This window comes from Tripterygium wilfordii, chromosome 10, assembly GCF_013401445.1.
Source record: "Tripterygium wilfordii isolate XIE 37 chromosome 10, ASM1340144v1, whole genome shotgun sequence".
Lineage (NCBI taxonomy): Eukaryota > Viridiplantae > Streptophyta > Magnoliopsida > Celastrales > Celastraceae > Tripterygium > Tripterygium wilfordii.
The window spans coordinates 1,703,317-1,728,046 of NC_052241.1; the positions used below are offsets into that span (position 1 = coordinate 1,703,317).

General features: G+C 38.9%; 3 protein-coding genes and 1 non-coding gene across 7 annotated transcripts; 2 read left to right on the forward strand and 2 right to left on the reverse strand.

Annotated features, from left to right (window-relative positions):
- The first annotated feature begins 92 nt into the window (after nt 1–92).
- On the forward strand, nt 93–15,651 carry LOC120007875 (GPI transamidase component PIG-T-like). 2 transcript variants are annotated; one of them, XM_038858349.1, is made up of 6 exons: nt 93–382; nt 686–2,109; nt 2,410–2,559; nt 2,649–2,716; nt 13,998–14,110; nt 15,306–15,651. In XM_038858349.1, the coding sequence occupies exons 2-6, from the start codon at nt 1,468–1,470 to the stop codon at nt 15,500–15,502; spliced, it is 1,170 nt and encodes a 389-aa protein (XP_038714277.1). In that variant the 5' UTR covers nt 93–382; nt 686–1,467; the 3' UTR covers nt 15,503–15,651. The 2 variants fall into 2 exon arrangements, with proteins under 2 accessions (XP_038714277.1, XP_038714276.1); XM_038858348.1 differs by having other exon boundaries at nt 858–2,109.
- LOC120008317 lies at nt 4,751–4,857 on the reverse strand. Its single transcript, XR_005470440.1, has one exon. It is a non-coding gene; the product is annotated as a small nucleolar RNA R71 (small nucleolar RNA).
- Nucleotides 15,652–16,000: 349 nt separating the features above from the next.
- LOC120007137 lies at nt 16,001–18,805 on the reverse strand. 2 transcript variants are annotated; one of them, XM_038857327.1, is made up of 4 exons: nt 18,373–18,805; nt 17,290–17,421; nt 16,852–16,965; nt 16,001–16,397 (listed from the first exon to the last, which is right to left on the reverse strand). In XM_038857327.1, exons 1-4 carry the CDS (start codon nt 18,674–18,676, stop codon nt 16,261–16,263), a joined length of 687 nt encoding a protein of 228 aa, XP_038713255.1. In that variant the 5' UTR covers nt 18,677–18,805; the 3' UTR covers nt 16,001–16,260. The 2 variants fall into 2 exon arrangements, with proteins under 2 accessions (XP_038713255.1, XP_038713256.1); XM_038857328.1 differs by lacking the exon at nt 17,290–17,421.
- A 665-nt stretch (nt 18,806–19,470) lies between these two features.
- Nucleotides 19,471–24,494, forward strand: LOC120007884 (UBX domain-containing protein 1-like). 2 transcript variants are annotated; one of them, XM_038858359.1, is made up of 11 exons: nt 19,471–19,708; nt 20,325–20,432; nt 20,926–21,002; nt 21,126–21,205; nt 21,396–21,444; nt 22,030–22,097; nt 22,208–22,289; nt 22,900–22,980; nt 23,124–23,225; nt 23,792–23,911; nt 24,079–24,494. In XM_038858359.1, the coding sequence occupies exons 2-11, from the start codon at nt 20,339–20,341 to the stop codon at nt 24,268–24,270; spliced, it is 945 nt and encodes a 314-aa protein (XP_038714287.1). In that variant the 5' UTR covers nt 19,471–19,708; nt 20,325–20,338; the 3' UTR covers nt 24,271–24,494. The 2 variants fall into 2 exon arrangements, with proteins under 2 accessions (XP_038714287.1, XP_038714285.1); XM_038858357.1 differs by having other exon boundaries at nt 22,900–23,025; nt 24,079–24,492.
- Nucleotides 24,495–24,730: the final 236 nt, after the last annotated feature.

The window sequence follows — 24,730 nt, forward strand, 5'->3', positions numbered from 1 at the left end:
ATTGTTGAACAATAGTTGGCCCAGCCCATTAAAGAACTTTTTTTGACTAACTATTTTCAAGCAAGGTGCTCTCTATTCTCTAATGGCGGAGACGCCCCGTTTCACTGAACTTACGAACTGAATCAGTCCCTCTCTCTGTGTTGTTACGGAATCAATGGAGATTCCGAGTCTCGTACTCTTTGTTATAGTTATTGGTCAGCTCTTGCTCACTGCAATCTCCCTTGGATCGTTAACTGGTGAAGAGGAGTTCCATGAGGAATTGGTGCTCAGGCCGTTGCCAGATCGAAAAGTGATGGCGCATTTCCACTTCGAAAGCAGAACCCCTCCTTCTAACTCCTTTGTCCGCCACCATCACCTCTTCCCCAAGGCCATTGCTCAGCTTGTATGTATCACTTTCTCTATTATTTTGTCGCTTGTTGCTTGGTTGATTCTCTAGAAATAAAAGAAGCATTACTATTTAACTTCTCATTTTGTTTTCTTAATATCACAGTCATGACTTTCCTTAAAAACCAACGCAGTGGTTGCGCTAAGTTGAATTGTAGCTTCTTTGGTTTCTAGAAATTCCCAGAATACATAAACTCTGATAAGCGAATTTGAATTTATTTTATGCTTATAGCTAAGCTTTTGGGATTTTGTATTGTGCATTTTTCCAGAGTCTAAGATGGGTTTTATATTACCTGCGCAGTTGGTTGATTGAATGGTGGATTGGGGATTGGTTGGGGTTGGTGTTGCTGTTGGCTTTTGCTTTGTGGAGAGTATTGAACTTGCCATCCAATTTCTTTGTAAATGAAAAAGAATTGGATCAACACGAGGATTTGCAAGTTTTATAACACACTAGGACGTTGTTGCTTGGACAGGTTCAAAAATTCCAAGTTGAAGAAATGGAGTTATCTTTCACACAAGGTCGCTGGAACTATGAGCAATGGGGTGGTTTTGATCCCATAACAAGCAACAATGCAAAGCCTCCTGGAGTTGAGCTGTGGGCTGTCTTTGATCTTCCTCAAGAGCAGATTGATGCTGCTTGGAAGAACTTGACCCACACCCTTTCAGGTCTTTTTTGTGCTTCAATCAATTTTCTGGAGTCTTCTGCCAGTTATTCTGCACCTGAATGGAGCTTTCCGCCTGCCTCGGGCAGTCTTAGATACGGAACTTTGCCTCGTGAGGCTGTTTGCACAGAGAACCTTACTCCGTGGTTGAAGCTTCTTCCTTGTCGTGATAAAGATGGGCTTTCAGCATTAATGCACAGACCATCTATCTACAAAGGCTTCTATCACTCTCAACGATTGCGTTTGACCTCAATTGCATCTAATTTGGAGGGGTGGGGTTCAGGCATTGTACTAGAACAAACACTTACAGTTGTTCTTCAACCTAATGATCAGAAAAATATGTTGTATTCTTCCAAACCAAATTTACAGCCGAGCTGGTCTATGAGTTCAATTTTTTTTCAGAAAAGTGAGCGGAAGATGTATGCTTGCCAAGTCTAGTAATGTATATCTTCAATTTGAAAGGGGTCTAGTGTCTGAACTCAAGAATGTGGAGAAAGAAAATGTTAAATCTGGAGATGAAAACTTAGCCTTGGAGGGGTTTTTGAGCAATCCTTACTTTGATTTATCAATTAAGCGAGATAGGATGTTCCGGGAAGTTAATAATATTCATATCAAGTGCCCTTCTATTCTATATGAATTTCAAGTTGATAAGTACAGTTACTCTCTGCCATTGGATTTAGGCCTTACCTGGAAGTTCCCTGTGGTCTGGACATGTCGTCAACAGGCACCTTTGCATGCCAGCAGATTCTTAATGGGAAGTGGGAATGAAAGTGCAATTGCTATCTCCTTAAAATCTACAGAATCGATCACGAGTTCACTGGATGCTAATGGTCTCGATGGCAAGTTGCAAGTTGACATCTTCCAAGTGGTGCCTTGGTATATCAAAGTTTATTACCATACTCTTGGAGTGTTTGTTGATGGCCAACCACATGCAGTTAGAGATATTGTAGAGAAGATACGTGTTTCGCCTTCCAAGGACAAGGAATCACCTGGAGTGATGGAGATGGTTCTTAAGCTTCCTTGTGGTGTGAAATCAGCTGCTTTAACTTTAGAATTTGATAAGGTACGCACTCTGCTCTTATTGAACTTAGCTTGGATATATGGTATGATAAGTTTGCATGTCATTCACACTCACATATATATCTTGGAAGTGCATTACCGAATTCTTCTGAAATATCTTTTGTGACCAAGTGTTCATAAACATATTATCATGGAATGTGGACCTTTTTCTTTATTTCTAATAATGGGAAGGGTGGGTGACATGGTCATTATTGTGACCTAATCATGTCACATCATTCAGCTCTACTTTAACATGCATTTGATTTCTTTTGTTTATTTGCGACTTTTTCTTTTATCTCAACAGGGTTTTTTGCACATTGATGAATATCCTCCAGATGCTAATCAAGGATTTGACATTCCATCAGCTGTAATAAGCTTTCCAAATTTCCATACAAACTTGCTTTTTCTGGGAGATAGCTCTTTGAACAAGTCTCCCATGATATCCATGTTTCAGGTATTATGAACTCCTTGCTTACTCTTGTTCCTATAAACGCTGCCATTCTGGACTTCTGTTCATTAAAGGATTATGGTTTTCCATTGCAGAAAAATAGTCCTGTTCTGTCTTACACAGAAGTGCTACTTGTGCCTTTGACAACTCCTGATTTTAGCATGTGATATGCCAATTATATTCATATAATTGTGCATCCTTTTATATGAAATCTTGCATTGTTTAAGAGTTAATTCGAATTATATGCTGCTTAAAGAGTGTTATTTGCACATTTCAGGTTCCGGAGCATAAATGGAAGAAAAGCAGCTTAATGGATAGGAATAAGCAAGAAATTGGACCCGGAAAGAAAAAATCCGATCGATCGGACCAAATGCCCGATCGATCGGATTCTAATTTAACTGAATTGGACAGTGGAGAATTCCGATCGATCGGGCCAAAAACCGATCGATCGGCCAGAGTAGTCTCGCGAATTTTTAGGCCTTTAGATGTCCGAAATCAACCTAAAGTCAAGAAAGATCAGCTCAAAACGACATCATCCTGTGAGATAAACGACTCTGGGTCATGGGGAGTATAAAAGGAATAAGTTGCTAGGTTTTGGGGGGTTGGAACGTTTTGGAGAAATTCTCTCAAGCTTGGACGGCAACCCTTGGGAGCTCAAGCTGGAATTTCAGGGGTTTCATCTAATTTCTTCTCATTTCTTGTATTAAATGACTGCTAGTATGGATTTCAAGTTGTATTTCGTGATTATGAGGAACTAATCCTCTAACTAGGGGTCCTAATGGAACCCCTCTTTGAATGTTGAATGAACTTGATTTTAGCCTTTAATCTCTCTTATGGTTGTTGATTTTCTATGGATACACTTATTGCTTTCAAATGCTTGATCACCATTTGAATGATTTTTAGCTTGAGTTGAGTCCGGAAGGATAGGCCTAAGGTTGCAAGAATCCGTAGAAAACATAAGTTGAATGAACCATAGAAATATAGGTTTATGACTTATGCAATTGTTAAGTGATTTCCATTGATTTTAATGGGTTTACAATGTACTAATCCGAGTGTTAGGAATAACCCGGATTTATGTTGAAAACACATTCGATGTATCTAGGAATAGAACATTGAATAGAGTGGGAAATTGATTGTCAACAACTAATTTGAGAATTGAGAGTTAAAGAATCAATGGAGTTCAATTGGATGAGAGGTGGTGAAATTAGGAACCCTAGTGTTTAACTTTCTTGGAAATCAAATTGTCGTTTGTTGTTAGTTAATTGTTCAATTTGTTACTTACTTAGTGATTTTGCAGTTGCTTGTTAGCTTTGAATGACCACAATCACAATTCGCATTGCCAATTAGTGTAAAAATTGTTCGAATTGACTTTGAATTTGAATTTGCTAAAATATCCTCGTGGGAACGATACTCTACTCATTCTTTATTACTTGTGCGACTTGTCCGCTTGCGAATAATTACACAACAAGTTTTTGGCGCCGTTGCCGGGGATTGAGGCAAAGTTTTATTTTTGTGTCAATTTAGGAAATTTTTGTGCTAATTCGGTTTTTAATTTTCTGCAGAAATTATTTCCTCTTGTATGAGCTTGGGAACACGTTCTTCTAATCCAGAATTAATTGCTATTGATTTGGAGATTGAAAGGACTCTTCACAATCTTAGACGAGAGCTTATTAATAATCAAATGGAAGGCTTTGGGGACAATCAAGGAAGGGGAAATCTTGGTGATCTTGGTGGAGCTGTAAATGTGAATGGTGGCAATGGTAATGGTGGAGGTGTTAATGTAAGACATGGTGATGATGAGGTTGAAGGTCCTCCTAGACAATTTGATCCTCGCTCTCTCGAGGATTGTGCTAGGCCTACTTGGGACACCAATCCTTCAAGCATCCGCTATCCCCCTATCAATGCTACTAATTTTGAGATCAAGCCGGCTATCATCAACATTATCTCTAATTCAGTGGTTTTCTATGGTCTTCCCAATGAAGAGCCCAATATTCATCTTCGCTCTTTCTTGCATGTGTGCACCACTTTTGGGATTAACGGAGCTTCTAAGGATGCTATCTTGTTGAGGTTATTCCCATTTTCTTTGAGGGACAAGGCTAAGGGATGGTTGATGTCTTTGCCTCCCAACTCTATCACCACTTGGGATGAGATGGCGGAACAATTTTTGACGAAATTCTTTCCTCCAAGCAAGGCGGTGCTAATTAGGGCGGATATCATGTCTTTTGCCCAAAAGGATTTTGAATCATTTTATGAAGCTTGGGAGCGCTTTAAAGGAATTATTCGAAGTTGCCCAAATCATGGCCTCCCGGAATGGGTAGTGTACCAAGCTTTTTATAATGGTTTGAGCATGCATACTAAGGAGACTATTAATGCAGCTGCGGGAGGTTCATTCATGACCAAGAATCAAGAGGAGGCTAGAGAATTACTGGAAAAAGTGGCCAAAACCACTAACTCTTGGTCTTCGGAGAGGGGGAATCCAAAGCAAGGAGGAAGTTTTAGAGATGATGAAGTTATGTCTACCTTGGCTATAATGGCAAAGAAGATTGAGGCATTGACACTAAATCAAGCTCAAGGAGTACATGCTATGCAAAGCACACCTTCTCATATGTCTTGTGATTATTGTTGTAGTACTAACCATCACACCGGAGAATGCTTGATCACTAATGCATCTTCGTCTCAAGGTGAGCAAGTTAATGCTATTGGAGGTGGATATTACAGTCGGCCCCGAAATGATCCATACTCAAACTTCTATAATCCGGGGTTTCGGAATCATCCAAACTTCTCTTGGAGCAACAATAAAAATGTGCAAAACCCCCCCCCTCAACAAATCCAGCCACAAGAGAAAAGGAGGGATATCGATGAAATGTTTGCTAAAATGGCCGGAAGTATGGAGGCATTAGCCAACAACACCAACAATTTCATTAGCAAGACTGATTCTGCATTACAAACTCAAGCGTCACTGATTCAGAATCAAGGGGCATCCATTAGAAATCTTGAAATACAAGTGGGGCAGCTAGCTAATGCCCTATCATCAAGAGAAAAAGGGGAACTCCCTAGCCAAACGGAAGTGAATCCAAAAGGTAAAGATCATTGTTATGCTATCACCTTACGGAATGAGAATCTAGTAAAAACTGCTGCTGATCTCGATGCTGAAAAAGCGAAAAAATTGAAAGATGCAGAATTGCAGAAAAATGTAGTTGAGGAAACACAGAGTCCAAATCCGATCGATCGGACCTCAAATCCGATCGATCGGATCCCTGAATTTGAAAATGAGACAGGAGAAAAATCCGATCGATCGGACACAATTCCGATCGATCGGACCACTGCAGACCAAAATGAAAGTGTTGAAAATATGCAGAAGAGCAAGGATGTGCAGTCCCGGTATGCAGTTGAATTGGATTGGCCTGATAGTTCATTGCCAGCACCTCCAGTTAAAGCATATGTACCTCCAATTCCTTTTCCACAAAGGTTGAAAAACACCAAGACGGATTCTGGATTCTCAAAGTTTCTTGATGTGTTCAAGAAATTGCAGATAAACATACCTTTTGCCGAAGCTTTGGAGCAGATGCCCAGCTATGCCAAGTTTATGAAGGAGATTCTTTCTAAGAAGCGGAGGTTGAAGGATTATGAGAGTGTCCAGTTGACAGAGGAGTGTAGTGCAATAGTGCAGCAAAAGCTTCCAGTTAAGAAGAAAGATCCAGGAAGTTTCACTATTCCTTGCACTATTGGCAGTACAGTAATTGAAAGGGCATTATGTGATTTGGGAGCTAGTATCAATTTAATGCCACTATCGATAGCCAAGCTCATTGGCTTGCATGAAATCAGCCCCACTACAATGTCTCTTATCATGGCGGATCGATCTATTAAACATCCTCGGGGTATCATTGAGGATGTTCTTGTCAAAGTAGACAAATTGGTTTTTCCGGTGGATTTTGTGATTCTTGATATGGAAGAAGATTCTAATACTCCAATTATTTTGGGGAGACCTTTCTTGCGTACGGGGAGGACTCTTATTGATGTGGAAAAAGGTACTTTGGTATTGAGAATTGCGGATGAAGAAGTCACGTTCAAGGTGTTTAACACTACCAAGTACCCGAATGACGAAGAATCTTGTCTTTGCATAGACTCGGTGGACCATATTTTGGCTCATACTTATTCCATCAATTCTTGCCAAGACCCTCTTGAGTCTTGCTTGGTGAATAGAGATGCTCTTGAATACGGTGATGATGAAATGGTAGAGTTTATGAATTGGTTAGAATCGATGCAAGAAGCTAAACCAAGAAGATTCCAGCGATTTGAACCGCTTGGTGTTTTGTCTTCAAGGCCACAACCAAGTATCATAGAAGCTCCAACACTCACTTTGAAACCTCTTCCGTCTCATCTTCGGTATGCTTACTTGGGAAATTCTACTACCTTGCCGGTTATTATCTCTTCGAAGTTGAATACGGAAGAAGAGGACAAACTTTTAAGAGTATTGAGGGAGCACAAAATGGCTTTGGGGTGGACAATAGCAGATATTCGGGGAATCAGCCCCACTATGTGTATGCATCGTATTCTAATGGAGGAGGATTACAAGTCTTCGGTAGAGCATCAACGCCGACTAAATCCCAATATGAAAGATGTAGTAAAAGCTGAAATTTTAAAACTTCTTGATGCAGGAATTATTTACCCTATTTCAGATAGTTCTTGGGTAAGTCCGGTGCAAGTAGTCCCCAAAAAGGGTGGAATCACAGTGGTGAAGAATGAGAAGAATGAATTGATTCCCACCCGCACTACGACTGGTTGGCGAGTTTGCATTGATTATAGGAAGCTCAACAATGCCACTAGGAAGGATCACTTTCCTTTACCCTTTATTGATCAAATGCTAGAGAGGCTTTCGGGATATTCCTATTATTGCTTCTTGGATGGTTATTCGGGGTACAATCAAATCCCCATTGCTCCGGAAGACCAAGAAAAGACCACTTTTACTTGTCCTTTTGGCACTTTTGCTTATAAAAGGATGCCTTTCGGCTTATGTAATGCGCCGGCCACCTTTCAACGGTGTATGATGAGTATTTTCAGTGATATGGTGGAGCACACAATTGAGGTATTCATGGATGATTTTTCTGTTTTTGGCTCATCATTTGACTCTTGTTTGAAAAATTTATCTATGGTGCTCCAAAGATGTGAAGAGACTAATTTAGTGCTCAATTGGGAGAAATGCCATTTCATGGTGCAAGAAGGGATAGTCTTAGGGCATCGAATTTCTCAAAAGGGCATTGAAGTGGACAAAGCTAAAATTGAACTTATTGAGAAACTCCCTCCACCAACTTCGGTTAAAGAGGTGAGAAGTTTTTTGGGGCATGCGGGATTCTATAGGCGTTTCATCAAGGATTTTTCGAGAATCACAAAGCCTTTGTGTGAATTATTGTTGAAAGATGTTAAGTTTCATTTTACAAAGGAGTGCTTGGCAGCCTATACCACTCTCAAGGAAAGGCTTACTACAGCTCCTATTATCACTTCTCCGGATTGGAACATTCCATTTGAGCTCATGTGTGATGCTAGTGACTACGCTATGGGAGCGGTTCTCGGTCAAAGGAAGAATAAAATTTTGTATGTTATCTACTATGCTAGCCGTACTCTAAATGATGCTCAACTCAATTACACAACAACGGAGAAAGAACTTTTGGCGGTTGTCTTTGCTCTTGACAAGTTCCGGTCGTACTTGATTGGCTCTAAAGTCATTGTATACACTGATCATGCAGCCTTGCGCTATTTATTAATGAAGAAGGAAGCCAAGCCAAGGTTGATTCGATGGATTCTTCTATTGCAAGAATTTGACTTGGAAATTCGAGATAAAAAGGGATCCGAGAATGTGGTGGCGGATCACTTGTCTAGAATATTGGAGGGGCGTGAAGAAGCGACCATTCCTATCAAAGAAACATTTCCAGATGAACAATTGTTTGCTATTCACTCTTCTACAACTCCTTGGTATGCTGATTTTGTAAATTATTTGGCCAAGGAGATCCTTCCTCCGGATTTATCCCACTATCAAAGGAAGAGATTCCTCCATCTTGTTCGGTTTTATTATTGGGAGGAGCCTTTCTTATGGAAGCAATGTATGGATCAAATTATTCGTCGGTGTGTTCCGGAGGAAGAAATGATTAGTATCTTGAAGCATTGCCACTCGTTTCCATGTGGTGGTCATTTTGGCGGTAACAAAACGGCAGCTAAGGTCTTGCAATCCGGTTTTTATTGGCCTACTTTGTTTAAAGATGCCCACTCATTTGTTTCTGCTTGTGATGAATGTCAACGTACTGGGAATATTTCAAATCGAAATCAAATGCCTTTAACCAATATTCTCGAGGTGGAGCTTTTTGATGTGTGGGGCATAGATTTTATGGGGCCATTCCCTAATTCTTTGGGAAATTGCTATATCCTTATGGCGGTTGACTATGTTTCTAAATGGGTGGAGGCTATGGCATTACCCACCAATGATTCCAAAAGGGTGTTGAAGTTTTTGAAGAAGAATATTTTTACAAGATTTGGTACCCCGAGGGCGATTATTAGTGATGGGGGTACCCACTTTTGCAACCGGCAATTCGATTCCTTGCTTGCCAAATATGGCATTACTCACAAGGTCGCTACTCCGTACCATCCTCAGACAAGTGGCCAAGTGGAGATTTCTAATAGAGAGTTGAAGAAAATTCTTGAAAAAACAGTCAATGCCTCAAGGAAGGATTGGTCTTTAAAGCTAGATGATGCTTTGTGGGCTTACCGTACAGCTTTTAAAACTCCTATTGGCATGTCTCCCTTCCGCTTGGTATTTGGGAAAGCTTGTCACCTCCCGGTTGAATTGGAGCACAAAGCCTTTTGGGCTATTAAATTTCTGAATTTTGACATGACAAGTGCGGGAGAACAACGGTTATTGCAATTGAATGAGCTTGATGAAATTCGCCTTGATGCTTATGAGAATGCAAAAATCTATAAGGAACGGACCAAGAAATGGCATGATAGCCACATTGTTCGGAAGGAGTTCAAGGTGGGGCAACAAGTGCTGTTATTCAATTCAAGACTCCGTCTATTTCCGGGCAAGCTCAAATCGAGATGGTCCGGACCTTTTCTAGTTACCACGGTGTTTCCTCATGGCGCCGTTGAGATCAAGCATGAAACTATGGGAACTTCATTCAAGGTGAATGGGCAGAGATTGAAGCCTTATTATGAAGCTGAATTTTCTGGAGGGAAGGTCACTCTTCCTCTCCAAAATCCACAACAATGAGCAAGCCATAGTCGGGCCATCGACTATAAACTAGGCGCTTGTTGGGAGGCAACCCAACCAGGGTACTTTCGTTCCCTAATTTCTTTTGCATTGCTTTATTTTCATGTACATATTTGTTTTGCTTGTTTTGAAAACTGCCTGGGTTGGATTGGAAGTGTTATGGTGCAGGATATGCAAAATTGTGAAAATATGGACAGAGACGAAGTCCGATCGATCGGACCATATAGCCGATCGATCGGATTGGGTAAGTAAAAAAAAAAAAGGGGGACCCGTGGGAAAATCCGATCGATCGGACCTTACTTCCGATCGATCGGACGCGCGGGCCAGGGTTTTTAAAGACCCCAGCCCGCGCCGCGCCCCTTCCCCTTTTACCTTTTCTCTCTTTTCTCTCTTGTTCTCTCACCCGACCCCGACTCCATCAACCATTTTTCATCATTTTTCTTTCCCGTTTTCTTTCATTCACTCATTTCTCTCACTTGGGTTCATCTCCCTCTCAGGTATGATTCCTTCACTCTTCCTTCGCATTTAAATTTTGAGATTGTGTGCTGCCATATGTTGATATTTCCTGATAATTGGAGATTTGGGAGAGGTGGGCTGTATGGATTGATTGAACATGGATTCGAAGTGTCTGAATGTTTTGTTTACTCTTATTCCATCATTCTTTCTAGGAACAAGGGAAGCCATTACTATTTTGCACTTTGTTCTTGACTTGTATTCCTTATGCACACAATGTGTTCGATGAAATGTTCCAACCATGTTAGAGTGCTTGCAATTATCACGTTCCAATTTTGATATGCTCTAGTGACCTGTATGAGTGTTTTCTTGCCAATTTGACCTGTTCTTCACTATTGCAATATGCCCGCGCTCAAGTTCTCATTTTCATGCATAACGAGCTTAGTAAAATGTGTCACCCACTTTTCTTTGTTTGAAATTGCGAATTCACATACGTTTCTTTGTATGCTCACGTCCCTTGCTCCATTATATACATATATATCATGTTGGGTCGTGCATTGAGGACTTTTGGTGTTTATTTGCCTATTATTGATTTTTGCGCACAGTTTCTGATGCGTGTGGTTTTGGGTGAGATTATGTCTTCCACATTTGAAGTGCGGGATTTGTTTGAATGCTTACACTATTTTGAAATGGATGCCTGTGGGAACTTGAGCTTGTTAGATGTATCCGACCTTGTTGTCCTTGTGTTTTCCATATTTTTGCATCGTGCTCTCATCTGTTTTCGTCTTTTGCAGCATGGGACGACGCAAGGCAGCTGAGGCGTCCGGTTCCACCACACCTCCACCCTCCCCCAAGCGAGCGCGGGGCACTAAGAAGAAAACTTTGGCACCTCCGCGTCCGCGGCCATCGGAGGATAATTTTGCTTCGGCTCGCATTGCGAATGATTGGAGGCTCGACTCCCGTATCATGGACGAGCCACTGAATTCTTGGGCCGCGGGGTACTTGAGTCGAGCTCGGCTAGATTTTCTGTGGAACTACCGCCATTTCCGGCTTGATGTATACTCCACTTTAATTCGTGCTTTCTACCGTACTCTACGCACGGTTGATTCCAGCGAGGGCGACGACGGCCCCGAGCATTACATTGTGAGAATACCCAAGATAGACAAAGGAGTCGTTTCTTATACATTCACTACTGCTGATATTTGTGATGCTCTTGGCTATCCTGCTTCTTATTCAGAGGATCTTCCAGTCGGCCCTCCGGTAGAGGTGGATCACACTACCATGTTCCACACGTTAGTGCCCGACCCAGTTGTCCGCCAGAGAAATAGGCATGCTGCTACGAGAGGCTCTATTCCCTCTCGTCTTTGGATTATTGACAGTATGATGAAGAAAAATTTATGGCCCCATGGCCATAAATCTGAGAGACGCGGCCCAGCCTTGGAGTTACTGTATTTCTTCCATCAGGAGTGCTGGTTTGATATTGGCTATTATTTTGTGCGCTCCATGCTGCAATGCACTACGGAGGTGCGTCAGGGGAAGAAGATGCAGTTGTTCTTTCCCCGGTTGATCACTCGTTTGCTCCGTCATTTGGGGCACCCGCTACCAGAGACCGGTGATGCTGATCCTCTTGTTTCTGAGCTCTCCCCCGCCGACTGGAATCTGCGTACAGGTCATCTCCCTCCAGCTGTTGATCCGGCTGCTGAGCCGGCTGATTCTAGTCCCCCGTCCAGTCAGGCTGATCCACCACATGTTCGCTCTACGGAGGAGCGGTTAGAGGCCATTGAGATGTTTCAGATTGAGACACGTGACCAGCTGGCTGCCATTCGTGCTCAGCAATCGGAGATGGTTGCTCTTCTACGCCAGCTGTCCATGCAGTCTTCTAACGCGCCAGCTGCTCCTGCACCTGCTTCTGCTGGGCCATCCACTGTTTCTCTTCCATCCAGGCGTCGTTCCTTCTGAGATTGCCCAGGTTGTTTTGTTCCTCTCCTCCCTACTGTGTACTCATAGTTTGCAACACTGAGGACAGTGTTCCCATCAAGTGTGGGGGTGGGAAGGAAAAACTTTTTATTAGATCACGTTTCTTCTTTTTATTGTGTTTTTCTTTTCTTTTAGAACCTTTTAATTTTATGGTAGTGTAACTTTTTCTTTTGAAACTTTTAGTGTTGCTTTCCCCCTCTATGATGCTTCCTATTGATGTGTTCAATGCATTGGAGATGAATTGATGAATTGTAGATTAGAAAGTTGATTTTTAGCCTTTAAAAAAAAAAAAAAAAAAAAAATATTATTACTGAGCTACAGTTTTGTTGATGCTCCTCCTTTGTCTTGAATTATTTTCATTCCTGAGAGTGTGGGAAAGTTTTAAAATTCCTTTCATTCTTGATTTTGGAGTTACTCGAGGACGAGCAAAGATTAAGTGTGGGGGTATTTGATATGCCAATTATATTCATATAATTGTGCATCCTTTTATATGAAATCTTGCATTGTTTAAGAGTTAATTCGAATTATATGCTGCTTAAAGAGTGTTATTTGCACATTTCAGGTTCCGGAGCATAAATGGAAGAAAAGCAGCTTAATGGATAGGAATAAGCAAGAAATTGGACCCGGAAAGAAAAAATCCGATCGATCGGACCAAATGCCCGATCGATCGGATTCTAATTTAACTGAATTGGACAGTGGAGAATTCCGATCGATCGGGCCAAAAACCGATCGATCGGCCAGAGTAGTCTCGCGAATTTTTAGGCCTTTAGATGTCCGAAATCAACCTAAAGTCAAGAAAGATCAGCTCAAAACGACATCATCCTGTGAGATAAACGACTCTGGGTCATGGGGAGTATAAAAGGAATAAGTTGCTAGGTTTTGGGGGGTTGGAACGTTTTGGAGAAATTCTCTCAAGCTTGGACGGCAACCCTTGGGAGCTCAAGCTGGAATTTCAGGGGTTTCATCTAATTTCTTCTCATTTCTTGTATTAAATGACTGCTAGTATGGATTTCAAGTTGTATTTCGTGATTATGAGGAACTAATCCTCTAACTAGGGGTCCTAATGGAACCCCTCTTTGAATGTTGAATGAACTTGATTTTAGCCTTTAATCTCTCTTATGGTTGTTGATTTTCTATGGATACACTTATTGCTTTCAAATGCTTGATCACCATTTGAATGATTTTTAGCTTGAGTTGAGTCCGGAAGGATAGGCCTAAGGTTGCAAGAATCCGTAGAAAACATAAGTTGAATGAACCATAGAAATATAGGTTTATGACTTATGCAATTGTTAAGTGATTTCCATTGATCTTAATGGGTTTACAATGTACTAATCCGAGTGTTAGGAATAACCCGGATTTATGTTGAAAACACATTCGATGTATCTAGGAATAGAACATTGAATAGAGTGGGAAATTGATTGTCAACAACTAATTTGAGAATTGAGAGTTAAAGAATCAATGGAGTTCAATTGGATGAGAGGTGGTGAAATTAGGAACCCTAGTGTTTAACTTTCTTGGAAATCAAATTGTCGTTTGTTGTTAGTTAATTGTTCAATTTGTTACTTACTTAGTGATTTTGCAGTTGCTTGTTAGCTTTGAATGACCACAATCACAATTCGCATTGCCAATTAGTGTAAAAATTGTTCGAATTGACTTTGAATTTGAATTTGCTAAAATATCCTCGTGGGAACGATACTCTACTCATTCTTTATTACTTGTGCGACTTGTCCGCTTGCGAATAATTACACAACAGCATGCCTTATAATGTAATTACGATCACATGCACAGTATTTGCATTGTATTTTGGATCATTGCTTAATGTTCTGCGGAGGCGAGTGGGTGAGGAGGAAAGATTTCTGAAAAGCAAAGGTAACTTTTGTTACTTGTCTTGGTAATTATCCCACTACTCGAAACCAGTTTGTTCACTGCCATCACGTAATGTCTTCAACATGAGTAGTAATTGGCAACCTATCCGTCAATATCCTTGCATGTTGTGCTTGTTGAAAACTGTTTATAGAAGAAGCTTATATTAGAGAAGGTTTTGGTAAGTGTCTATCAAAAGTTGCTTTTAAAAGCAGCAATGTGTTTGGTAAAAAATTCTTGAAAATACTTTTGCTCATAAAAAATGAGTAGATAGAGGTGTATTGTTGAAATTTATTGGTTTAGTAATTCTTTTATAGGGTATATTTTTGGAATGAACAATACAGAAAGCATAATGTAACTTTTAAAAACATCTCTCCATCTGTCTCTAACAGCCCAAAAAAAAAAAGCACTACGAAGTTGATTGGTAAAAAAAATCTTCAATAAACACTTTTTAAAGCAAAAAATAAGCTCGAGCATGGGAAAATAAGCAATGCCAAACTTAGCTTAAGAATATGGAAAAGACTGATCTGTATCATTTTAGGAAGTTATTTTGTTGTTATTATTGAATCTTTTCAATGTTTCAACTACAGCCCACTCTAGTTTTTCATTTATTAGTTATTACATTTCAATTGTTATTGCTAGCCACTTGAATCATTTCAATCTTTCAACTACAGCTTAACTCTAGTTTTTCAATTATTATATTTCAATCCAAGAATTCGATCAATGGATTTATAGCTTGAAACAAAACTTTATGATTAAATGTTTATTGTGTTTTAGCAGTATTTCAGTTGAAGCTCAATCTCTGGGTTGTGGAAAGAAAATTGCAGTGCTCTGAGATTGTTTTCAATAATTTTTAGATTCCTGTTTAGGTTGCTTATGTCACTGTGTCAAGTAACTTCATGTCTTTTAATTCATACATTGAGGAGTCTTACATAGGATCTCATTTTCCAAAATTTCCTTATACTCCTATAAAAATAGAATGTCAATATTGTACTACGACAACATTTCTCTTTAGTTCGCAGTATTGATTCTTGACATGTATATGTTTTATGACTAAACTGTAAGGTATGTGGAGTATTATAACTATACTATGCTCTTGCAACTCAATAATGTGTTAATATTCTTGAAGTTGCTACTGCCCTTGTTCTTCATATCTTATTTGCCCAGCTCCTGATTTATTCCTCTGTCATTCTGATTGTAGCTGCCAAGAAAACTGGTCCAGTTTCGCAGCTATTATCAAAAATTTCGGCCAAGCTTCGAAGAAAACAGTGTGAACCACCCTCGTCCACTGAAGCATCAGCATCAGCATCAGCATCATCCTTCACTAATTCAAAACTGTTGATTAAAGTTATTCTGGTTGCTGCGATTGCTGTTTATTGGCAAAACTATTCTGGATGACTGCATTTTAGTCTTAGCTGTACAATATGTGCTAAAGGAAAGAATACTGACATAGGGATTATCAGATTTCTTTTCCCACTCAACCATCTGATCCAAATTTGTATCCAAATTTTGTGTCATTTATTCAAACTTTCTTTGTGGTAGGAAATTCTCTACTTTTCATTATTGCCATTATTTGCCAATCTTGCTTGACTGAATTTGACTACTCAATAGTGCTGATTGGTAATAATAATTGGAAATACTCGAAAATCTTGTACTACTAGTGGAAAACCTAATTGGGAGGATAAGTATGTTCATAACTCTCCACATAATAGAGTAAGAAAAGAATAATCCAGTACAGGAATGCTGATTTACCATGTCATCAGCTGTTCGTGGACTTGCCGATTCGAATTTAGGCTCATATCAAATATCCAACGGATAAACTTATATGGTATTGTTCTCTAGCTTCTAGTAGCCACAAACAGCTTCAAACAACTATCATCATAACATGTAAAGAACACTGAAAATCACTCACCCAGTCTTTATTTTTGTATGCTAAGGATACAAAATTGGACAACAAGGCCATGTGTTTTCTTTGTACAGATTCTCATGAAAGTCGGTAAAACTATATTACAAGATTTAATTTACATGAAAGTCTGTAAATTGCGACGAAAATTTCTCATCTGTGTGACACGGTGTTGCCAAAATGTGCGAAACAAAGAAAGTAAATGACTTTTTCCTCTCTATAACTGATAAGAAAAAAAAAATCGGTGGAAGGCTCATCTGATCTTTTTGCAAGGAGCAGCCACAATCACATCCTTTTCTCTCATCCGTTTCAAATTGCCGTTCACGTAGCTGGATGTAGAACATGTGCTCCAGATAGTGTCACTCTGGTTATTCCCTATTCCTTGAATATCTGGAAAATAGAGGCCAAAAAAAATGTGAATGCTACAAAGTTCCATTATTATACTAAGCAATCTTGAGATATATGAAGAATAACCATTGTTGACAATGAGCATCTGGCGAAAGCAAGCAGGTCAGAACAACTGATAGCTATAATCAGTATGGACACTCTTGAATGAAGTTTGAAGCTAGTGTGCAACAAGAACACAAATAGACGAACATATTTCCTTTCATCTCATTTGATTTGCACTTAACCAAATCAGGCTACAAAATCGTAGCCGAATGTATTTTTTTGCACTCAAAAAAAAAGCAAAGTTGAAGATTTACGTCTAGCATAAATGATATAACAATATCATGCAACTTCTATTCTTTTCTTCCACAGTGAAAGTGATGAATATTGAATAATTCTTTGAATAGGAAAAATGATGTGAAATTGGGGGATCGGTCCATGGACAATAGTGAGGTACCTGAGTTGGTTTCATGGATCTTTAACTTTTTGAGCAAGCTTGCATCTTCGAACAATTGCTTCCTCTTGAAACCAGGACCGTCGTACTCAGACGCTAGATGACCTTCCTCACATACTAAAGAACCATGCTTCAGTGTCAGTTATAAGGACCATATGTCAGAAAAACTCCAATGAATGTATCTCTACTTCCTGTTCTTCAATCCCAGTCTTTTCATTATCACATGCATTTCAAGTAGGCTTATTTTATGAAAGATAGAACTGCCAAAATTCCATAATACTCATAAAATTGGTAGATTATATATTTATATCTTAAAGTGGGAACAAGAAGACTCCTAAAATGTGGTGCTATAGCTCATTCGTTTCACATTAGCAAAAATCTTGACAACGGTAACCCAATAGGATTTAAAATTAATGGAACTTTCATAATTCAACCTTATACCTGAGCCACTTTCCCTCAGCTTTTTATTTATGTGCAAGCCATTATCTGTCTGCAGGCTACTATTAATGCAGAGATCTTTCAATTCAGTTGTACAGTGGATCCCATTGACAACATTTCGATTGTCATGCGCTCCTGAAAAATCAAAATTTAATCTTTGTGGAAGGAATGGGACAATTAAAAAGGGTAGCTAGAGGGGACACTGCATAGAGTATTAAAGCATGATTTACCTAAAGTTCACCGAAATCCAGATTATTCGAACGGTGATTTTATAACATCCTCAAGTTATTGTATTGGGATTCCAAGTTATCCTTTCTTTTGTGAGTCAAATCAAGATTAAAAGAAATAACATTCCTAAAAAGGAATTGCCATTCAACAACTATGGTGAGTCTAAACAATTAATGTTACACACAAGAACAATCAAATCAACCATACAAGCAAACACGATGTTTATGCAAAAACTCCTAAAATACAAAAGTATTACCCATGTATTTCAATACTCAAAAAGTGACAAATAGAAACATTCACACTTGAAATTTATTACAGTTTATCCACTCTCAAGTATTGTTGAAGCTATGCTGCTCAAGCAACACTCGTATCATTGTTCTGCTATAATTTCTAACTCACAAAGTTGATATAACCCTCAAGTCTGTGGATCAACATAAACTATAAATAGCCTTTCAAGTTATTAGAACTTGGAAGCAACCTTTTCTTACAGTAATAAGAGTTCCACAGTCTGACAGTGTTGCAACAGCGAAAGTTACAAAGGTTGTTCAAGTCTCAAGGATTCAAAGAAAAATTTTCTCAAACAGATATCGGACACTTAGACACTGCACTGCAGTTCTACTACGAATTCCTTTCAAGCCCACCTAGAACTAAGGATTCAGTAGCTTCTAACACAAATTTAAGCAACAAAATTGTTACAAAAGTCATAGACTATCCTGCAACTCTTAACAACAAGAATTAAACCAATAAAAAAAATACAGTAACGAGTTTTACCAGCACAAATCGACAAAGAAACACCCTTTCAGACCAAACAGAAACCGAGATACCCAACAAAGAAAAAAAAGGAAGATAAGAACTCACGTTTAGTCCCAGCTTTGCAGAGCTTTCCATCGACAATAAGCGCATCCTTGTCGTCTTTTCCAGTAGAAAAGCCCTTGGCAGAGAAGAAAGAGAGCAGTGAGCTCCAAGTCACAGAGGACGACACAAGGTCGACGCCTCGGCTAATAAAGTGTCCATTCAGCTTCAACGTTGATGGGACGAGCCCAAAAACCTTAGCTATGAACCCCAGGTCCAGCCTCTGCTCATCCCATACCTCCAATTCTACAATCTTCCTCAGCGAAGGACACAGCAGCTTGATTGTTCTTGGTTTCTCCTTCCCTGACATTCTCTATCAGCCTTCACAGTCTTTCTTTCTCTATATCTTCTACTGTACGTATACATGCCGTCTAACTATACTACTTGTTTCGAGTCTGGTTCCAATGGCTTCTGGAAGTGTCCTTCGCTAAGCTTCTGCTTAAAAAGTTTTTCTTGCTAGCAAAAAATACCAAACCCTACCCATTTTGTTTGAATGGGCTTATACCCGCTCTCAGATTGGGCTCTGGCCTGCTTTTATACCGGCATAGGCCTGCTCTCGGATTGGTTTCAGGCCTGCTCTTGTAGTGTAGTATAGCCTATACGCCCACTCTCGAATTGGGTCTTAAATAAGGGTGTTAAAAAAATCATTAAAACCAAACTGATCGTTAAATAGACCTATTGATCGATTATTTCAAAAAAGAAAATTATAAAAAACCGATTGAAATAACTGTCGATAACTGATCAATTGATTTATTATTTTCATGTCAAAAAATCAGAAAAACCAATCGTTTACATCCCTACTTTTAAATACTTTTGGGTAACTGTCTGATCTCTCCTTCGAAATGGACCTACATGGAGTTTTTGGGCCTATGCCCTCTCTCATATTGAGTATAGGCCCGGCCTTTTATTACTTTTGGGTAACTAATCCAAATGGGCTTAGACTCATCTTGAGCTTGGGCCCACTCTCTGATTGTTCTTAGGCCCACTCTTAGATTGGGCATAGGGCCTTTCTCACCTTGGACACGGACCTGAGTGGAGTTTTCGGCCTTTTAAGTACTTTTGGATAGCCAGTCCAGGACCCTGTTTAAACGCAATCCAAACAGGGTCTAGAAAGTAGAAACTCTTGCGCGCGCAAAAAAGGTTCCTTTCGTAAATCAGAGGTCTGAGAAGGTGAAGAATCAAGATTTTGCAAAACGGAGAACCAAAACCAGAGAGAATGCTTTTCATGGTGGGGCTTCTCTCGACACGCTAGAAACAACATCTAGTTATCTACTTCTCTTTAAGTTCTAACTTCTCTTCCAAGCTCTCACCATATCAGTCCAGAGTCCAAGAAAGCGTCTAGGTATGACTTACATTATAGACATACGTATGGTTGTCTACTTGTCTTGTTGAATATTTGTTCCTGTAGGCGTATCGATCTTTGTTTGCAAGATTCTGATCTTAGTCCGCTGTTTGGTTACGGAGACAATCTAGATTGTGATTGTGATTTTGAAAAGTCTCTGAATAAACAGGTGATGTGGTGAAATTTTCAGTTTAAATAGGCGCCTAGTAATTAAGAAGATGAAAATTCGGCATTTGATTTGCTATTACCTCTGATTACCACTTTCTTCTTGTTGAATATTTGTTTCTGTAGGCGTATGATCTTTGTTTGCAAGATTCTGATCTTATTCTGCTGTTTGGTTACTGAAACAATCTAGATTGTGATTGTGATTTTGAAAAGTCTCTGAATAAACAGGTGATGTGGTGAAAATTTCAGTTTAAATAGGCGCCTAGTAATCAAGAAAATGAAAATTCGGCATTTGATTTCCTATTACCTCTTCTGATTAGCACCTTTTTTTTTTACCTGAAAGTGTTTTCTTTTTCTTTTTCATTTGTTTTGTTGTATATGTATAAAGCAACAGACACAAGTAGTGCTTTTCGACAAAAGATTAGAGTCTTGTGTTATTTTCTCATTGCAGTTGTACATATAGAAATGGATATTGTTGAAGTAGACCAGAAAGTGGTTAAGCAACTTGAAGCTTTGGGGTTTTCATGGACTCGAGCACTACAGGCACTTACTAATTCTGGTGAGCCCGTGTATCGTTCATGGACAGCTCTGTGTTGAAAAAACTGTTGTTTTCTTCCTTATCATTATTTTCAAGATAAATGCAATTTGAGAGCCTCTGAGGTCTGAATTTGAATGAAGACAATATTGTCTATTAGCATGTATGAAAGAAGAAATATGAAAGTGTTTGAGATATGAAACAAAAAATGGAGAGAGGGATTCGTAAAAAATTGGGGAAAAAGAAGAAGAAGTGGGGAACTGGGAAGCATGCTATATAGAATATAGTTCTTATATTTCACTGTTTAAGAAAATAAAGTAGATTGCTGGGATTTTTTCCCTAATGAAACTTAAGTATATTTTGCTGATATTTCCAGAAAATTAAGCTTTAGAAGGGTTAAACTTTCGTACGAGTGATTTGCTTTAGGAAAGTTTGTTTTGACTTGGATTTAGGGCTGCATATGATTCATAATCATGCAATATGTTTGTTTTTGTGAATGAAATTTTATCTTCTTCAGGTAATTCTGGCCTTGAGGATGCTGTAAATTGGATAATTGATCATGAGAATGACCCGGACATTGATAACATGCCCTCGGTAACGATTCCCTTGCTCTTTTTCATCTGAAAGACAAAATTGTTTTTGCATGATAAGAGCATATAAACTCCAACAAATTCATTTCTCATTTTATATCTGTCTAATCTGCTCAATTTAGTTCAGGTAGCAGTGAACATTGATATTGAATCTCCCGAACGATCAGATAATACAGAAGAAATCAAAAGGAGAGCACAGGAGCTGAGGTGTTTTCTGATATTCTCTAAATGCTAAAATTTATGCTGTCCCCACACATGTTTTTCCATTCTCGTCTTATCCCCCTGCTGTTTGTGTAGACTTTTCTGATTTTTTAAGCTTTAATGATATTTCAATGTGTTATGTTAGTCCCTCTCTTGATTCCTTCATTTCCATCATTGTTAATGTGGTTACTCTCAGAAAGAAAAAAGAAGAAGAAGAAAAGAAATCTGAGAGAGAAAGGGAAAAGGTATCGTACTCTTTGTCTTAAGATGTTGTCTTCATCTTGTTTTTTATGCAGTACATACCTAGTTTCATGTATCAGTTGAATTTATTGAAGGATAAAAAAGAAATATTCTGTAGCACTATAGTCTTTCAGTTCCTAGAGCAAGTTTCACAGGTATGCTAAGATCCATACAAGCATTTTAGCCATTTTTAGGTCATACTTTGATAAACATTTTAATATTAACAATCTTAAGGATGAACTATGGTTCAATGGTGGAGTCACTTCATTGCGAGCTACAGGTCACAGGTTCCAGCCACAGAAACAGCTTCTTCCATGAATAAGGGCAAGGCTGCAGACATCTACCCTTCCCTGACCGCATGACCACTGCAAGCCCTTTGTCATGATGTTATTTTGTTACGTAAGATAGCACAAATTGAACCAAACTATATATGCTATCCATTGCCTAACATTGTCAATCGATTTACTAAGATTCATTTAGGAGCTTGGTTTAATTTGGTAGTACGATGTCCATACATATATACTTTGCATTTAGGTTCATATGCATCCTGAAGTTTTGCTTGTGTGACCTAGCTGCTACGTTTTTAATAGGAAAGGATTCGAGCAAGTAAGGCACTCCTTGAGGCGAAGAGAATTGCGGAGGAAAATGAAACGAAGCGGTGAGTTTTTGTTTACTAATTTCTCTTGAAGGCATTGTTTGTCTTGTGTCTTTTATTCTTTTGTTCATGATACTACTTTCCTTTTGACTGCTGCAAGTGGTTTATTTCAGTATGTTAGCCTGGAGAAGAGCAGAGAAAGAAGAAGAGAGAAGAGCAAGGGAGAAAATCCTTCAGAAACTAGACGCAGATAAGGTGCTTGCTAGATTTTTACCATATCTCCATGTATAACCTGTGAAGATCGGCTTCGAGGCATATGAGCATTTTGGGGAAAAAATATTGTGCTCTTTAAGAATTTTCTGCATTATGCCTCTCAGCCTTTGTAAGCCTAATCCACTTGAAATGCCTTTGTAAGCCTAATCCACTTGAAAATGAAATGCATTATCAATGCTTGTAGCGGTTACCCAATATCAGTATCTTGCCAAACATGAAATGTAAGAAAAAGAGAGGGACTAAATGGATCACCAGGGAACAAAGGTCAATGGAAATGGAGACTCAGAGTAGGTTCCGTCAATTGAGAAGTACTGTATAATTGTTTTGAAATGAGATGAGCTACAAGGAAGCAATAGCTCAAAATTTTGGCTTATGAAAAATAGTTGGAGCACATGTAGTAGACATGTATAAAAGCAGACTAACTGTCAAGGTGTGTCGAATGAAAAAAAACGACACTGCCTTCAAAAACTTAATAGGCAATGAGAATTTACTTTCTTTCTTTTTATTCTATTTGATTTAGTTCAAGAACTTTTCTTCCAAGTTTTCATAGTTTTCAGTTGGCTCAAAATAGTATATGTATCTCTCTTCACAGCTAGAAAGGAGGAGGAGGCTTGGACTCTCATCGGAAAGCCCTGCTGCTATACAAGCTTCAAAACTTGTGCAGGAAAAGAAGGTCCCTGCTGCTATACAATCTTCCAACCTTGTGCAGGAAAAGAAGGTCCAGATATAATTTTATGGTTTTCTCCAGATCTAGAGAATTCTCTATGTCATTGCATATAAGCTGATATTGATGGTCTTTGCTGCTGTAAAATGCAGGATTCTTTGCATGTTAATCCAGCGAACCCTTTGCCTGTGAAGGCCATTACGAAGGCTGAGCAGATGAGACAATGTCTAAGCTCTCTTAGGCTCAATCATAAGGTAAATGACTCGTTCCTATGATGTATTGTTCTAGAGGTAAAAGGCAGGAAGAGTTGTGGAGTCCATAAACATTAATCAAACTATATGGAATCCTCCACATGGATTCTCGTCTACCTCTCAATCTGATCTGAAGTTACTCTCCACTCAATATAATCTATATTGAGTTGGCTTGACCAGGGTTATCCTGCAAAATCTACCGTGCAGGATATATATTCTTGAGGGTAGTTATAAGCCTATAAGTGACGTACTGACGTGAATACAGCTTGGCATTATTACATGACTGTAATTGCCTTTGTTTTAGCTATGAATTTTTGATCCATCTCTCTAGCTAGCCCCAAGAAGCCTCTATTTATGGAAGCAACATCAGGGGTTTAAAGAAACTTTGACCCCTTCACATCACAAGTAGATTGTGAACATGAAGCCCATATGAATTACAGACTGAGGCTTTACCAAAAAGATCCCATATGCATTCCATAATCGGCTAGTAATTTCTCTGTCTGCTTTATTACTTTTTTCTTTTTATAAGTTCTTAATAGTCTAATTCTATTTTTCATCTTTGAATATAGAATGATGCTGCTCGGGTTAGAAGGGCCTTCCAAACTCTTTTGCTATATGTCAGAAATGTGGCAAAGAATCCTGATGTGGAAAAGTTCAGGAAGATTCGACTCGGTAACCCCCTGTTCCAGGTAAGCCACTTTCTTTTTGACTGATCACATTGTAAACTGTAAACCCTTGATCACACTGAGAACATGTGGAGATTATCATATGAGATGAACTTTCATGTTTTCTGTTCTAACACAATTAAGAAGTGTACTCCACAACTAATGCTTACCTTGTTAAAAATATTTCACAGGATAGGGTTGGCAATACGAGAGGAGGTATTGAGTTTCTGGAGGTTTGTGGTTTTGAGAGAATTGAAGTTGAAGGGGGTGAGTTTCTGTATCTTCCCCGTGATAAGGTCGACATGGAAGTACTAAACTCGGCTGGGTTTCAACTAAATTCTGCAATGACAAATCCATTCTTTGGTCTCTTCTATAAAGAGTAAGCGAAAGATTCATGATGATATACCTAATGGCTTAGCTCTGAACATCATGAGGAAAACTTGGGTATTATTGTAACAGTGTGATAAAGAGAATTTACTTGTGGGGTGTTAATATTGCTTGTTTTTATCTTTTGCACCAAGTTTGCTGCAAAAAATATTCAGTTGGATTTTCTTTTTCGACAGCATTACGTATCCCTAAGTTTCAGTCATAACATGTAATTAGTTAGACAACATGATAACTAAAATCAATATAATAACGAAATTCAATGTAATTAGATAGTATTATTGTTATGGTCGGTTATGGACATGGTCGGTTATGGACAACAATATTAGGGATATAAGTCATTTTCGTTTCTTTTTTAAGGTGTCTATTGTCTCAAAATAGAGAATAATATAAATATTCGACTCTTATTAGTCCACAATGATATATGTATATATGAAAATTATTATGATTATTGTTACT

Coding starts and splice junctions, on each gene's coding strand:
- LOC120007875 (XM_038858349.1), top strand. CDS start 1,468: ATGCTTGCCAAGTCTAGTAATGTATATCTTCAATTTGAAAGGGGTCTA. Junction 2,560..2,648: donor CCATGATATCCATGTTTCAG/GTATTATGAACT, acceptor TTTCCATTGCAG/AAAAATAGTCCTGTTCTGTC. Junction 14,111..15,305: donor AAGATTTCTGAAAAGCAAAG/GTAACTTTTGTT, acceptor TTCTGATTGTAG/CTGCCAAGAAAACTGGTCCA.
- LOC120007137 (XM_038857327.1), bottom strand. CDS start 18,676: ATGTCAGGGAAGGAGAAACCAAGAACAATCAAGCTGCTGTGTCCTTCG. Junction 17,422..18,372: donor CTGCAAAGCTGGGACTAAAC/GTGAGTTCTTAT, acceptor TTGATTTTTCAG/GAGCGCATGACAATCGAAAT. Junction 16,966..17,289: donor GCTGAGGGAAAGTGGCTCAG/GTATAAGGTTGA, acceptor ATGGTTCTTTAG/TATGTGAGGAAGGTCATCTA.
- LOC120007884 (XM_038858357.1), top strand. CDS start 20,339: ATGGATATTGTTGAAGTAGACCAGAAAGTGGTTAAGCAACTTGAAGCT. Junction 20,433..20,925: donor ACAGGCACTTACTAATTCTG/GTGAGCCCGTGT, acceptor TATCTTCTTCAG/GTAATTCTGGCCTTGAGGAT. Junction 21,445..22,029: donor CTGAGAGAGAAAGGGAAAAG/GTATCGTACTCT, acceptor CGTTTTTAATAG/GAAAGGATTCGAGCAAGTAA.